Genomic DNA, 16127 nt, shown 5'->3' on the forward strand with positions numbered 1-16127 from the left:
GTTGACTGAGATTATTGTACATTCCTGCATATTTTTGAATGTTGTATTTTCCAAGTGTCATTAGTTCCATAAGAAAACCAAGATATAAGTCCATAAGAAAACTATGATATAAATTGAGGTAACATCTGACTGTGAACGTAATCTTATTCTGAGGCTGCTTTTCAGAGTTTTTTGTTTTTGTTTTTGTTTTTGTTTTTGTTTTTTTCCTCATGTGAACTTGTTTAGGGAAGCTAGTTTATGTGTTTAAACCTGTAACCCCAGCTGTGAAGCATGAAGAGTGGAATTTGCCTAACTACTCATAGATAGGCTAATATTCTTAAATGTTTAGAAAAGGTAAAAATATTATACATCTCAGTAATTTTAGAAAGGGAAGCAGAATTCTAAATTTCTAGCAGTTTTGCTTTGTGCTCTTCAGTTTTTAGCATTGAATATTCATCCTAATCCTACAACTTCCTCTTTGAATTTCCTGAAGTGTTGTGACCTTGAAAATCAACAGTCTGTGAAATTTTTCCTTGCTGTTTTACCAGGTTCTTGAACAAGAAGGGATATTTCAAGTTTAAATATACAATCCTTTCTGATGATGCTTTCCTTGTTTAACAGGAACTCTTCCAGCTTTCCATTCATGGGTATGCATGCACATACATATGCATTTTGGGGGGTAAAGAAGCTTGTTTCAGGCCACAGTGGGGACACGCACACACACAAGACATTACCAGGCTCACAACAGTTAATCTTGAACTGGCCAATTTCCTGGATGGAATTTTGGTGTACAAACCTTCCCATTAGGATTAAGGTAATGTTGAGCTCATCCCAGGAGCATAAAAAGTACTCCTCATTAACTGCTCCTTATTTCCTTTTGAGAGATTGCAGTCATAGTGTTTCTACTAGTAGGTCTCATTTTGCCTGTTACAGCTTTTCTGGTCTGGGACCATGAACTCAAAGCCTGCTCTGACCTTTCACAACTTTGTGCCATGAATATACTTCATTGTATATGTTTCTGTACATCCTTTTGACTGATTACAGTATAAAGCCTGTGGATATATGATACATTTTACATGAGCATAGGGTTTTAGCTTCACTTTAATTATTGTTTTTATTAAGATTCATATTAATAACACCTGTAGTGATCATCTGTAGTGAGCACATGCAGAGGTACAATGCCCTTATCAAAAGTGTCAGGGCTAAAACCCTCAGCAGACCTTAGTTACTCACTTTACATTCTATTAAAGAACAAATCAGGAAGCCTGAGACGCCTAGAAACCCCTAAAGACTAAAGCTTGCAAGCTTCTGATTCACTTTCAAGAAATGCAATTAAAGACTCTGACAGATGAATTCTGGCACATCCAGCTACAGTAGTTTTATACATTGCTGCCCTCACTCTCCATCATGCCCATTTTCTAGTTGTCTTCCTATGGCAGAGTCAGTAGAATGGAGCATCACAGCTTGAACTCACAATCAGGCATATTAGGTTAAACTCTAAGACAAAAATAATGCTCAGGTGCTTTTGAGTGTGAAATAAGAAAGTTGAAGCATTCTGTTTTCACTCTAAGGCCAGTAACAAGCAGCTGGGGCTAAGACACAAACATCTTAAATGGCTGCAGCTGTTTACTTGGCAAATGTAAGCCAGGTCCCTTAAGTCAATTTTTATTTTTTCTTAAGAATATGTCAGTATACTTTCCACTTATTAAATGTGGTGATCTAACTGCCTCAAAATTAACTCATGCTTTTTTATGCCTAAGTCAACAGTGGAACCAAACTGAAATACTTGCCTTCCAAAGGGTAGTTATTGGGACTTTCTGAAAAATCAGTCCCCATTAAAAGTGCAAGGGGTCATCACTGATAAGTTACTATTCATTTTGAGAGTTATATTGGTTAAAACTATTTAAGTTATATTTGGCAATGTATCATAAATTCATATTGGAAAATAGTTTTTCAAGAATAGAAATACTGCATCAGAATCTGCCAATTTTTTGTCAATCTTTGGCAGCATTCACATGCTTGCAGATTTTGGTATTTGCCTTAAAGGCACATCTTCATCATGCCTATTTTTCTTGTAGCTCCCCTGGTTGGCATTTTGACTGGCAGACATTTGCAGGATGGGGCCTCAGGCCTTCCAGACTCTCAGTAGAGCTAGACACTAGACACCCTTGGGTGTAGGACCATAAAGTATGGATTCCCAAGGAAAACATCTAATTTAATGGGACCTTTCAAAATAGTAACTTTTCAGTCTGAAGTGTAAGTAGATTTTTCTTATATTCCTATTTGTGAACAGCCGATGTTCAGGTTTGTAGATGTGCCTGGTAAGGTAGCAAAATAGTTTACAATTCTTCTATATGTGCTCCCTGTTCCTCATCTAAGCTAAGCAAAAATTCAGGAAGGAGAAAATACAGATATCAGTTCACACAGTAGACGCACACGTGCCTGGTTTGCAGCATTCACTTGCTCCAGTTGTTAGGAATAACCTGAGCAAAAACCAAGGTAAAACTCCTGGATGAACATCCCATTGGGGTGCCAAATTTTCTGTCACTAAAAGGAGCCTGATCTAACAAGATAGCTCCTCTAGATTATAATTGATTTGACTGAGCTCTTTCCTGTACAGCACATGCACAGTAAACCAAAGAACTTGAGAGCTTCAGTTCAGGTGCAGAGATTATGCAGGATGTCAACATTTTGGTAGGCCTATCTCAATAATATTGTACCATAATTAATAGTTACAGAAGTATGATCATTTTCTGTATGTTTTGTGGGCTGAAATATTATATGAGGGTATATGGTGTCTACTGATTCACTTTAAAAAAAAAAAAAAGCAATAAATATTTGCACAATATGTACCTTAAAAGTGATGAAGAAAGAGGAAAGGGGGAAAAAAAGTATGATATGCCTCTAGTTTCTTTGAAAGGAGTTTCTTTTAAGAGTTTCTTTGAAATCATATTTAGGGGTTAGCCAGAATGTGTCTTAGAGTAGTAATTTATTTGCACTTTTGCTCTGCTCTATTGGCGAACATTTATTCATAACATTATTATCATAAATGCTCTGTGAGATTAAGTATACTTTTATCAGCATAGGCTTGTGCTTAGCAAACTCTTGTGCATGATAGGCATTTTTATGACAGAAGTCAGCAGATGATGGGGTTTAGTTTAAGTACTCAGTGATGTGTTTTCTTCATGAGAAGTGGTACTGGTTCTACTTTTGTCACCCAACTTCTTAGAGGTGCCATTGCAATCAATACTAGTGTCAATACTCAAGAAAAGTGTTGGTATACTATTTGATATTTTTGAGAATTTAACTGTGTTGTTCAAGATTACCTTTGCTCAAGGGTTGGTGCACTAACAGTAAATAAAAATAAGCCACTAATAAAATCCTGACTCACAAGAATTAATCAACATGAAAGCAGAAATCTAAATCTTTGTTACTGGTTAACACAGAATGAGACAACAAAATTAAGTGACTTTGTGATAATTCCTTATGAACTGTCGTGGTATCAGCATCTGAACAAAGTCTATAAGATTCTGATAATTTTCTTCAATTTCCTTTTAGAAAAGTTAGTTAACATGGCTTGACTCCTGGAATAAATAAGCAAGAGTATGTAGACATTATGCAATTATTATGAAATCATGAATCCACCACTGTACCTCTAGATGAACTTGCTTTTAAACATACACATACAAATATATACACACATTCTGTCTTTTAGTGTCAGGAAATTGATAATCAGCCTGAGTCTATTTTTATGTTTATTTTACAGTTAACTTAAGATTGAGTCTGAATGAAAAATAAAACTCCACAGTGGCCAGTAATGCACAGTGTTTCAAAATCAGGGTCTTTGCATTGGGTTAATTCAAACAGGTTATGCTGATTCTGACTTGGAAAGCTAGTCAACATCTGACTGATGGTCATTTCCTGGATAATTACTTTTTTATTTTTTTATTTTTTTACATTTGTTGTCATGCACTGAGGTGAATTAGCTATATATGTTTAGTCAGTACACATAATTACACTGAAGACTGACTGAAATAGAACCCAAAACATGCCCACTCATATGTTGTTGGTTGTCTTTTATCATCATATTTGTCTTATGGCATGGTTAAGTACAGAAATGTAATTGGCCAGACTGACGAGTGCCCTCCATAATAATTATGAGCCTTTACGAAACACTTCTATTCTAAAAGCACAGTTGCATCTGGATCTAGTTTTGTCAGTCTCCTGTCACTTTGTCTAGATGTTCCCAGAAGAGAACAGACCTTCCTCTAGAACTTTCCAGAGTGCTCGCTAGCTTTGTATGGACAGCAATACAACATTTACACAAAACCAGGACTCTAACCCTTACCAGTTGTATGGCCAAGGCATAAACAGTAAGGTGGACTTTCACAATCTTCTGCAAAACTCATAAGTACACTGCTGGTCAATAGTGCCAACTGGATAATGTTGGAAATTCAGTAATTACTAAAAGTATCTTAAACAAAAATGCTGGAATTGCAGAAGGGTGATTAAACTGGCTAATAATACCGACCTGCATTGGAAGGCCTGCACCAGTATTGATTTTCCATTGCTGAAATTTTTACTCTTGATGAAAAAGGGTACTTAAGTCAATTTTAGACAAGATCTGTAAAACAGATGGGCCTATAAAGAAAAGCTCTGACTTTGTTTTGCTTTTCCCTCCTCTTCAGTAAAATAGAAAATGGATGTCCTGCTATGGTAAGACTAGTTGCTGGAAAGGAACAGATAAGAAACGATGGAATAAGCAATTAGTCTTGAGAAGCAGGATTTAAATTAGTTAGTCTTGTGGTAGTTGCTTAAGGAGTGGCTGCCAATTTGTACAGTTCACATGAGATGGTATAGTGCTTTTCTTGTATTGTCACAGAAATAAATAAATAAATAAATAAATAGTCCCAGATAGCACCTGAGAAATTTCCTCTATGGACACTAAAAATTTAACCTTTTAGTAAATTGTGAATAAAAATGTAGGCATTGCAGTATGGCAGAAAATTCAACACATTTGAGCTCTGCCCAGCCAGAATTGTTTCAGAAAATATTACAGGGCTAGTGTTAGCAGAGAGCTTGCTTGAGGGTCCCATTGAAGTGATCAAGGATTTATGAACTTGATTTGTTATCTTTCTTTTCTAGCAGCGGGAGTAGGGCAAAAAAAATGGAGCTGAAGAAGAGATTTATAAGCCATTTTTCACACTAATTTCAATTTGTTAAATATATTTTTTTCTGGTTTGACTTAAGGTGATTTATCTTTATTTCTTCTACAGTACATAATGTCTGTCCAGCTGAGGCCCAAAATGCTTAAGAAAAAATCTGCTGGCTTTAGTCATGCTACGTATCTGGCATAAACTTCTGGGCATAGCTCTTCTGGGAGGGAAGAATGGATTTATCCATTGATGAAAAGCTCACAACTGTAATATAAAGCCAGGATTTGATTAGTAGAGGTTCAGGGGATGTAGTTGTTAGCTCTTCGTATACTTCTGCCTCACATCCCATGCATATTTTTTTTCTGTTTTTAGTCTTCCTCTTTAATACCTGTATATTAACATTTTTGTTTGTTTGTTTGTTTGTTTGCTTTTCTGCTGGTTTTTGGTGATGGTGATGTTTGTTTGTTTGTTTCCCAGAGACAGCCAGTAGCAGAGTAATTTTCAGCTCATCGCTGTTACTCTGGCATATCAAAGTTAAGGCTAAATGGGTTACAGTTAGAAGACTATATGTAACTGTTAGAAAATGCACTGCAGAAGCAGTGCATTCTTCTAAAAACTAAATCTGCATAAATTTCACTGATACAAAATCAATGTCCTCAACTTCCCTTCCCAATTCCCACCCAAGTATGTTTCAAAACTGACGGAATTCATATTATAAAGCCATTTCAAGCAGATTCTTTAGAAAGTGTTTTAGAGGTACACAGGTTAGCTGGCAGCATTTTCCTACCTACCTCCAGATGGGTTCCTTAATGATGAACTTTAGTGAAAGCAGCCCAGAGGAGAAGGACCTGGAGGTGTTGGATGACAAGAAGCTCAACATGAGCCAGAAATGTGTGCTTGAAGCCTAGAAAGCCAACCGTATCCTGGGCTGCATCAAAAGAAGCATGGCCAGTAGGTTGAGAGAGGTGATTGCTCCTCTGCTCCTGTGAGACCCCACCTGGGGCACCCAGCACAAGAAGGACACGAATGTACTAAAACAAGTCCAGAGGAGGGCTATGAGGATGACCTAGAGGACTGGAGCACCTCTCCTGTGAAGATACACTGAGGGAGTTGGGGTTGTTCAGCTAAAAGAAAAGAAGACTGGAGAGACCTTACAGCAGCATTCCAGTACCTAAAGGAGGCTTACAGGAAAGCTGGGGAGGGACTCTTTTGTTAGGGAGTGTAGACTAGGAGGAGTAGTGGGTTTAAACTAGAAGAGTGTAGGTTTAGATCAGATATAAGGAAGAAATTCTTTACTATGAGGGTGATGAGGCACTGGAGCAGCTTGCCCAGAGAAGCTGTGGATGCCCCATCCCTGGCGTTGTTCAAGGCCAGGCTGGATGGGGCTTTGGGCAACCTGGTCTGGTGTGAGGTGTCCCTGCCCATGGCAGGGGTAGGGGTGGTGAGTTAGATGAACTTTGAGGTCCCTTCCAACCCAAACAATTCTATGGTTTTATGAATATAACTTATCCCACCTAATTCTGATGCCATTCCAGGGATATTTTAAGCAGGAAGATTACTCCAATGAACCTATTTTAACAAGACTTTTATTGAAAACATACACAAAGTCAACATGTTATTTAGGTTCTGAATGTACATATTAGAGAATATTCATATTAGAGAAGAATATTTGAATATTTTAAGAAAAAGGGAAACACAACTGGCATATACTGCAGTTTACATTACTAAGGCATTTAGGCTTAAGAGCAGGTTGTACTGTGTGTGTGTGTCTATCTATATACACAAACACACAAACACATACACACAAGTTAGCTGATTTTAAACTGTACAGTGCTATGCAATTTTTTTATTTTTTTTTAAATTTTTATGACACTAATTTTTTTTTATCCAAATAGTAGAAGTTGTTCACAGAACAGCAGTAATGATCTACTCTTCAAGAGTTTGCTTACAATTACAATACTAAAGATGCAAAAAAAAAAAATCTTCATGGGGGAGTTCTCTCTTACCAAATTGAGGCTCAAGTAAGAAAAACACTAGTTTGCAAAGGCACCGTGGAGACAGGTTTTAATACATTAAATACAACATGAATCATTCACAATAACAAGTTTAGTGTTTCTGGGAACTTTTTGTAAATACAACACAGTTGGTCACACGAAAATGTTTCTGTTGATTTGTCTTGGCAACTCAGATGCATCAACAGTGTAACAGCATAACAGCTTTGTTCCCATCTGACAGAAAATAATGGCAGTTCTGCAAGGCAAACGTTAAACCTGACCGTATGTATTTATTAAATCCACAGTGTTTTGACAGATTATAGGGGATGCAACTTAAAGGATGCTGACACGCTCACTGAGGGCTTTCATTTCTGTTTCTTCTAGCTTGGTGTTTTCATTATGGTTAGCACTTGGACTGATAAGGTGTGCTGGATACTGCAATCCATGTTCTCCTGAATACTGTTCCCATCGGGAGTCATCACTTTCATGGGTAATGTAACGTTCCTCCATTTTACATTCAAGTTCCCTTAAATCTAACCAGGTTTGATAGTCCTGAAATAAAGTAATAGTATTTGTTTTAACATTTCTAAAATAAATGGCATTCTCTTCTACTACCAATCGTATACAAAATGCTACTAAGTTGGCAATTTGAGTATCATGCATCCCTATTTCCCCAGAACAGAAAAACCATATAATCAATAAATATGAAATCTGCCTACAGAAATAGGTATCATATTAAGAGCACTGTCTGTTAAATTAATTTTATTAAACTCTGTTATAAGTATAGTATGGAGATATTACAGATTGTTTTGCAGGATGTATGAACAGTCTACAGATTTCTGTGATATGGCACGGGTGGTAAAACAATTCCTTGCACTAATCATAAGACTTACGGGGAAGAAGAAAACATCTTTAAATCAGACTTCTACATCCACATGATCAGTATAAGATAGTCAAGAAAGTTGCTCTATCTCAGTATAATGGTGCAGGATATAAATTCAGCTGGAGCTAGAAAAAATCTGCTTTTCCAAACTTAGGCAAGTAGTGGTGTGCTCATATAAATGCATACATATAAATATCAAAGCTACATTGGAACTCTGTTTTGACAGTCAATGGTAAGGTTGCAAACACATTTGGTTCTCTTTAACATGCTCTGCAACCTCTGATCTGCCCAAAGCATATCTCAAGTTCAATAATTACTTTTCTTATTCCCACCCAAAGCATCCATCTAGCTACAGTAATAAAGCCAATCCTAGCAACACAGCCTAACCTCTGCCCACAACTCTGTACCCAGTTTTATTTTTTTCTCACCCACTTTGTCATTACTTAAGAGACAACCCTGGTCACCAAACCAAAGCATCAGAAAGCCCACACCCTGTAAATGCACAAAAGACTTCACGCTTCATTTCTTGCATCTTTAGGCCCACTTCTTACACAGATTTCCTCTCAGAAACCATCTCTACCTCTCACTCCCTTGCTCCACTGTTATCTTTCCTTCACCCACAAGCTTGGGCTTTTCTGGAAGGACAACTCATCCATGGTGCTAGAGCTGCTGCTGTACTGCCTTGCCTTGGTTTACCTCCATTCACTATTGCACAAGGAACAAAAGTGAACGTAGAGAGGTGAAGGATGCTGTCCCATCACATGAGACAGCCAGCAGCTGTGCTGCAGGACTTAGCTCAGATCACCTTTCTGGTCCCCAGAGATCCTGACAAATGCATTCTGTAATGGTTGGTAGAGAGAACACAGTCTTGGGGGAAAAGACTAGAGGGTGACAGGAAATCTGCGAGGAAGAATGCAAGCCCAGGAGAAATGTCCCTGGGGAAGGCAGGGGTGTGGTGGGAGGTTGCAGTCCTTTTCCCCCTGTTCCAGCAGGTCACCCTCCACTTTGAGAAACATTGCTCATGTGTAAGGACCCAGGTCTTAGTTCAGATAAAGATTCCTTTGGGACTGTAGACTATGCATCTGATCTGTGCCATGCTTGTGCATGATTAGTTTCCTATGCACATATATGTATCCCTTGGAGGATCCTAGGGGTTGGAGCCTCTTTAAGGTCACTTCCAACCCAAGCCATTATATGATATGATTCTATGATATATTGGGGTAGACCCCAGGCAATTTGATAATGCAAGTTGAATGACTTTATAGACTATCTATCTCTATATATATGTTCTTAGCAAACAAACTAAATACACTTCTTTAGTGTACTTTGAAAACATGAGAGAGTTTAGTAGTGGAATCTCATACTTCAAAAATTAATTAGAATATATACATAAATTGGTAAAGGAATATGAGGTTCTCAGGATCAGAAAACATCTCTGTGTTTGTAGATTTGCTTAGATTCTATTGCACTTAAAGATGAAAATTTTTATATGCTTAAGAGAATAAATACTCAGGAAAAAAAAAAACAAACAACATGGAGTTTGCAGCAATACCTGTAACCATGGATGGCTTAATGTTTTGTCCACACTGTAGCGCTTTCTCATTTTCACTTGCAACAAATTATTTATGAGATCGATAGCTGAAAAGGAATAATATTAGAACATACCAGTTAAAATATATTTTTTATATATAAACAGAGACAGACAGACACGATAGTAGTAAAAAGGGCAATTTTTCCTCCATGCTCCAGATTTTTCAAACTGTATTCAATGTTGATATCCCTGAAAGTAATATTTTACTAAATAGTTGCCTGCTAGCTAGTATATTGTCTACCTCTTTGTGTTCATTTGCAGGCATGTAGCAAAGACTGATGAAACTTCTCAGCTTCTGCTCAAGTGAAAAAAAAAAAACAAAAAACACCGCATGTAAGTGAGGGCTACAGTATACTTCAGGTTCTACAGCAGTTTACAGTAAACAGGTAGAGGGGTACCTTTACCAGGTAGGCTTTTCTGTGTGTTTCTGCCCCAAGAGGACGGGGTAAACTGTTTATAACTCCTGAGTACCTGACTTGCCATGCTTTTCATTCAGCCAGCGTGGAAGCAACAACTCTGTGTCCCTGACTATAGGTTTCACTACTATATCCAGGAAAATGGAAATTTGCACAACAGTCTGTTGGACATGTGCAGTAAATCTGACAGACAAAGCTATTCTTAGCAATAACTGACTGCCATTAAAGTAGCCCCAGGTCCCTGGTGATGAATATTATCTTGGAAATCAAAGCAATCATGGGAATAAGATCAAACAAATCTCAGGAATTCTGGCAAAGAAGGCACTGCCAGAGATTCTGAGCCACACTGCTCTTGGAAGCAGATGGTCCTAATTTTGTTTTCTCTGTTGTGGACAAACAGATTTTTAGCTATCATCTCTTTTAGTGTACAATTCATGCTAAATTCTCTAACATGTTTGTTTTGTTCCCTTTCAAAATGTCTGAGAAGCAGATGTGGGATCAGAAAGCCAGTGGTCCAACAGGACCACTACTGATAGATGGCAGCACTCTGAAAACTTACTTGTTTTCCAAAACAACAGGGTTAATCTTTTTCATGGGCAACACCATTGGCAATGGGCAACTGGATTATAACTAAAGTATGAGTGTAGCTTATTTTGCTTATTTCCTTCTCAAATATTTCACCTATTTTGAAAGACAGGCATCTATGGCGTGAACTTCATAAAAGATGTCACGTGGATCTCCCTGGCTGAATTCTTTAGGCCATGTTTTTATTGTTCTTAGTGAAAACATTTCTTAAAATGATTTGAAAATCAGTTGTCATCAAAATGAATGCCAAGATGACTGCTAAGCCTCAAAAATGAGAGAACTAGGCCTTTAAGAGGCATATAACTATGCTTTAAGATACTCCTGGGATTTGCATGACAGTGACAGCCTGGAGAGCTGCCCACTTTTCCTTTTGGATAGAATGAAATAAAACACACCAAAGAATAAAAAGTTATTAACATCACAAGAAGAGGTAGGGTTTCCTCAGAGAAGGGGATAATTAGTTTATGATGTTCTTACAGGTTTGAGTAGCTTATATCAGCTCTCTGTCTAGCATTCTCATGGATTATAGGATAGATGTTCATAACCCTGGACGGGAAAGCAACAGACACTGCTCTGTAGAGGACATCAGTAGCACTTGAAATAGAGGACCAGCTTGATGCAAGCTTCTGCTGCTTTTAGGGACTGGAACCATCAGCTTATCATAATGATCCAGTTTTACTGAATGTAGAGCTTCAGATTTCTTGTTTTCTCTCTTTCCTCAAACAGTGAGACTCAGGAGGTTAACTTGAGCTCCAGCCTCAAAGTTAACACAGTTTACACAGATGATCTGCTTGTTTCACCACTGGAATATTGCTCTCTGTATAAAGTTTCTGATTGTGTGTTTCTGATTCTTCACCTAAAGTTGTTTTCTCCAGGAAAGTTTTGAATTATCACTTGTCCCTTAGTTAGCAATATAAATAAGCACAAATGCAAATGTAAGAATTATGAGAATTTATCTTCCAAACTATCATATATGATTCCATCTCTTTAATACTCTTAAGTTTTCAAATGTAAGTGAAGAATGAGATCAAACATGAGCTTCAACAGCAAAAAGCATTTGCTATTTTTACCAGAAAATCATGCAATCAAAGCAGAGCTCCTTCTCAAGCATAAGAGTGCTAAGTACCAGTTAGGAGTCAACATGCAGCTGCCACATACTGACAGCAAAAGGACAGTGCTGCGTAAAAGAAAGCAGAAGCAATACAGATAGCCAGAGTGATTAAACTGAAGGATTAAAGGATTTTCTGAGGGATCTGGAATAGTCAATTACTGAGAGAATTCTGACTTTAACTGGTGTTAGACAAATTAGAGAGGTTCAGACACTGATATGTGTCACTAGCTATAGGAAATGAGGAAAGATCCTGATTACTTCCTCCTTCAGCTTACAAAAAAAACATGAGCTGTCCTTATAGCCACCACCTAAAATAACCTGGTCTGGCTACATCACATAAAATGTGCCTACAGTAAGACACATTTTGACTCAATATCAGAATTTGAAAAAAAAAAAAAAAAGCATATAAATAATAATTTTATGTTTACTTTACAAATTGTACTGCTTAAAAACACTGGATATTAAAATGTATAAGCTGTTAACAATCAGTTTAGACATACAACTCAAATGTGATTCACATGAGTCACTCAGGAGACCAAACTAGGCCATCATAACTTAGGAAAAAAAAAATTCAGTCTAGAAAGAAAAAGTAGTTTTGAAGAAAGTGGGGCAACTGCACTCTATTTTAAAGTACATTTTATGAAATAAAGACTGAATTTAAAAACAAACAAAAAACCAACCAACCAAACAAACAACAGGTTTTAAAATAATCCTTGTCACGCATTTTTAGAATTTTATAGTTTGACAATATTCCTCTGCAAAAACATTGTACAACATTATACACAGTTATTAATAAATGTAGAAGGTTCAGAAAGACCACCTATGGTCTGAACATCTTTTATGGAATCCAGCAGGTATTGTCAAGGAAGTAACTGGTATAAAAGTTCTAAGAGGAAAAAGTTCTAAGAGGTATAGCTTTTCCAAACACCTTTATGGGCTCCTGTTTATTTCCCCTGATTAAGGTAGGGCCACCTGAGGGCTTATCAAGTTTCAGGAGCTGCAGACTTTGCTGAACAGGATAAACCAGCCAGCTGTTCCTCCTAGCTTCCAAACAACATGACTACTCATCATTTAGATAGCTGAACATTCATCAGAATCACAAATGTTTTAAAAAACTGTAATTGTTTTTCAGTTGCATTTTATTGGAAGAACTTACTGAATCAGGAAGTAAACTACTTATGTCAGTTTGTTAGTATAGCAAAAAATTAGTTATAGTAAAGACACAGCAAAAAGGTCTACATGAAGTATTAAGTTAACAAATTACAGTTTTCATAGAAATGATTGTTTTAACTCAATTAGGATGTAACACATACATTAACACAAAAGTTAGCAAAATATCTGAAAAACCCGTCTTACCTGAATTTACTATCCATTTAGTCCTATGATACAGACTTTTGCTTTTCATTTAATTTGTAAGAAACATATCACCTTAAGAGTACTACGAAAAGCAGTGCTAAATTAAAAATTATACTTGATCCAGAATTTTTAAAGTACACACATAATATCAACTACTCGAGCAGCCATCACTTGTGAAAATTTAAGCTGCAGACATTAATATAAAACTTAGGAGTTCCCAGACCCTGTATCCTTCTGAGTATAGCTCTGTTATCACTGGTATAACTTTTTCATACACTTACCCACTGCTTCCCTATTGCTGCTCAATACAGCTTTGTTGACAATGCGCACATGCAGTTATTTTGGCAAAAAATAATCTTCAGCTGGCAAAGCTTATTATTTTCTGTGAAATGGATTCAGCTGTACTATCAAAAGAAGTCCTTGGCAATTACAAGTTGCACCTCCACAACAGAGGTTAAAATACCATTTTATTCTGGCAAACACATGTAAGTATGGCCAAGACCTTAGTTTAAACAGCTAGTTAAACATTTACAGAGGTAGAGACATCTTTGAGCTATAATATGTATGTGACCTCCTTGTACTTAATACTTATTCATGTGATTTTCTCATTAATGCATGAAACAGTTTCTATTCACATATGCTGAAACAAGTCTATGTTGACACAAAGACAGCTGTAGTATTTATTTCTGACTCAAAACAAAAAAAAAAAAAGTAAAAGGCACACCATGATCAAATTTAATACATGAAAGAAATTGCATTGTTTCTTCCTAAATCCTTTAATAATACAAAGTAATATGAAGCACCTAACCAGCAGTATGTACCTCACATAGCTTTATCAGGGTAGCAGTAATAGCTGTGTTGGTAGCTGATAAAAACAAACAAAAATAATTCTGAATGCAATGATTTACAAAAAAAATCCACAGCAGAATGAAACATGCCATGAATAATCTAAAATTTGACATAGCACATTTTGGGCCCATTCAGTTCAAAAGAACAGCCACCACAGAAAAAATACATTAGGTAAAATATATTAACAAGCAGAGGTACAGCATTTTTCAGGGAATTTTGTCCTTAAATCCAATAGCATTTATTTTTTGTAACCTACAGCTAAGTCAAAATAATCTTTTTGAAACAATGCAGATTTGGTGGACAGAAAGTTCAAAGGTGGAAACAACCAGTAACACTGTTGAAAACACACTCCATGTTTGACAGATATGAAATTTACATCTGTAAGTAAGAAATTTGCAAGAAGATTCTTCTGTATATCTAGCAAAATTCCACAGAGAGGTCTGAGCGAAGCTAAAATTCTAACATAGCAGTTCACTGAATTCAGAAATATAAACTGGCTTGTCAATAATTGGAGCCAAAGAGAACAGAAATAGCAGATTGGACAATGGAATGCTGAATGGCTGTGACAAAACCTGTTTTAATACAGAGATTACCACAGAAATTGCCTCTACAGTAATGTCTTCCAATTCTATTTTGACATACAAATACATTCTCAGTTTTCAGGGAGTATTCTTTCAAATGAGAGAAAAAGGTGGGGAAAATGCAGCTGCTTGGTACAGATGGAAATCAGAATTCTCTAAAGAGGATTCTGTGATTGACAGACAGATAGATACAGAGGTAGACAGATAGGTAGACAGACACATTCTCTGAAGAAAAAAAAAGAAAATGAAAAGCAATTGGATTTGGTGAAGTTAGAGAAGGGATTTCATGGATGAGCTTGGGAAATGATGCTCACAAAAGTTTTGAATGGATAAACGGGGAAAAAAATACATTTGTCAGAGGCATAAAAGTTGAAAAGCCATAACTTTTACAGGCTAATTTTAATGGCAGAAAAGGACTAATAAAGCCTGTTCATCCATGATCACTGTCTGTTACAGTTCTGAAGTAAATTGGCACGCACAAATTGGAGTTAATATTAATTCTCTTAGACAGTTGGATGTGGCTTTGAGCAAACCGGTCAAGTGGAAGGCCCCCATGACATTGGGGTTGGAACTAGGTGATTCTTAAGGGTCCCCCTTCCAACCCAAATTATGATTAGCCTAACTCTAAGTTCACTGTATTCTTGATTTATGCCTGTCATTACTGAGACATGTAATATAGTCTCTGTAATAAGTTACCACTTTTAAAATCCAGCTGTAATGTACAATTTATAGAGTCCATTGTTAAAGAGTGTTTGGATCCAGCACTGCCTTTTGGATGTATGAGAGTAAAGCACCAAGTAATGGAGAATAATATTTACATAAGTTTTACTTATGGTAATCATTTGCCAAATGGCTCCTAGTTTTTCAAATTCTGACAGCATAACATTTCTAAAAAGATCCTTCTCATGTGCATTAAAGATAGTATTAATTTTGTATTTCCTTTATCTTTGACAAGGACGCTCATCTAATCAAATGAAGTTTGAATTTTTTAATGAATAGCAGTGAAGCAAAATTTGGGTTGAAGGCTTCTGTGAGGGATATGGTTGTTCATTATGTGTTAAATTTCTCCTAAATATTTGCACATGCCAATTAAGTAAATAAATAGGACTAATTGCTGAGTCTTCAATGGTTTTAATTCTTACATGTAAGAGTAGCTTAAAAAGCTTTCTTTTAATTTTAAAATAATAATATAACATCATGCAAGAAAACATCTGTGTAGATCCTTCAAGACAAAAAAAAAAAAGAAAGAAATAGGTTCATCAATGTTTTTTTATGGTAATTAGATACTGAGATATCTAGATAGAATATCTCTAGACAGAGATATTGTTTGAACTCAACTTGTAGTTCTAAAAGTCACTAGTAGTACTTTAGATAGAGGTCTAGATTCCCGTGCTTGTTTCTAGAGTCATCTTTAATAGACTTCATTTACCTTCTTTAAAGATGCTCATAGTAAAATATTAGCTTTTGTTTGTTTGTTTGTTTTTTACTATTAAAAATTTTTCAGGACCCTGAACAGAAATCTAGTTTCTGAAATCTTATTGGATCAGCTCCCAGCTCTCATCTCCCAGCTTTTTTTTCCCCTCACCCTTGCAGAAAGTCTCTTCTGACATTTCTCACACTGTTTTT

The 16127-nt window shown here is 36.5% G+C and overlaps 1 protein-coding gene across 2 annotated transcripts in view; it reads right to left on the reverse strand.

The window, feature by feature from the left end:
• Positions 1 to 6703: 6703 nt before the first annotated feature.
• The window catches only part of PRKD1 (protein kinase D1), a 123305-nt gene continuing 113881 nt past the window's right edge, over positions 6704 to 16127 (reverse strand). For both annotated transcript variants that reach the window (XM_032188082.1, XM_032188081.1), the window contains 2 exons: positions 9565 to 9650; positions 6704 to 7681 (listed from right to left, as the gene is read on the reverse strand). In XM_032188082.1, the coding sequence (XP_032043973.1) occupies positions 7463 to 7681; positions 9565 to 9650 (305 nt within the window). In that variant the 3' untranslated portion in view covers positions 6704 to 7462. The remainder of the gene's footprint in view (positions 7682 to 9564; positions 9651 to 16127) is intronic.

Source organism: Aythya fuligula, chromosome 5, assembly GCF_009819795.1.
Source record: "Aythya fuligula isolate bAytFul2 chromosome 5, bAytFul2.pri, whole genome shotgun sequence".
In the NCBI taxonomy this organism is placed as follows: Eukaryota; Metazoa; Chordata; class Aves; order Anseriformes; family Anatidae; genus Aythya; species Aythya fuligula.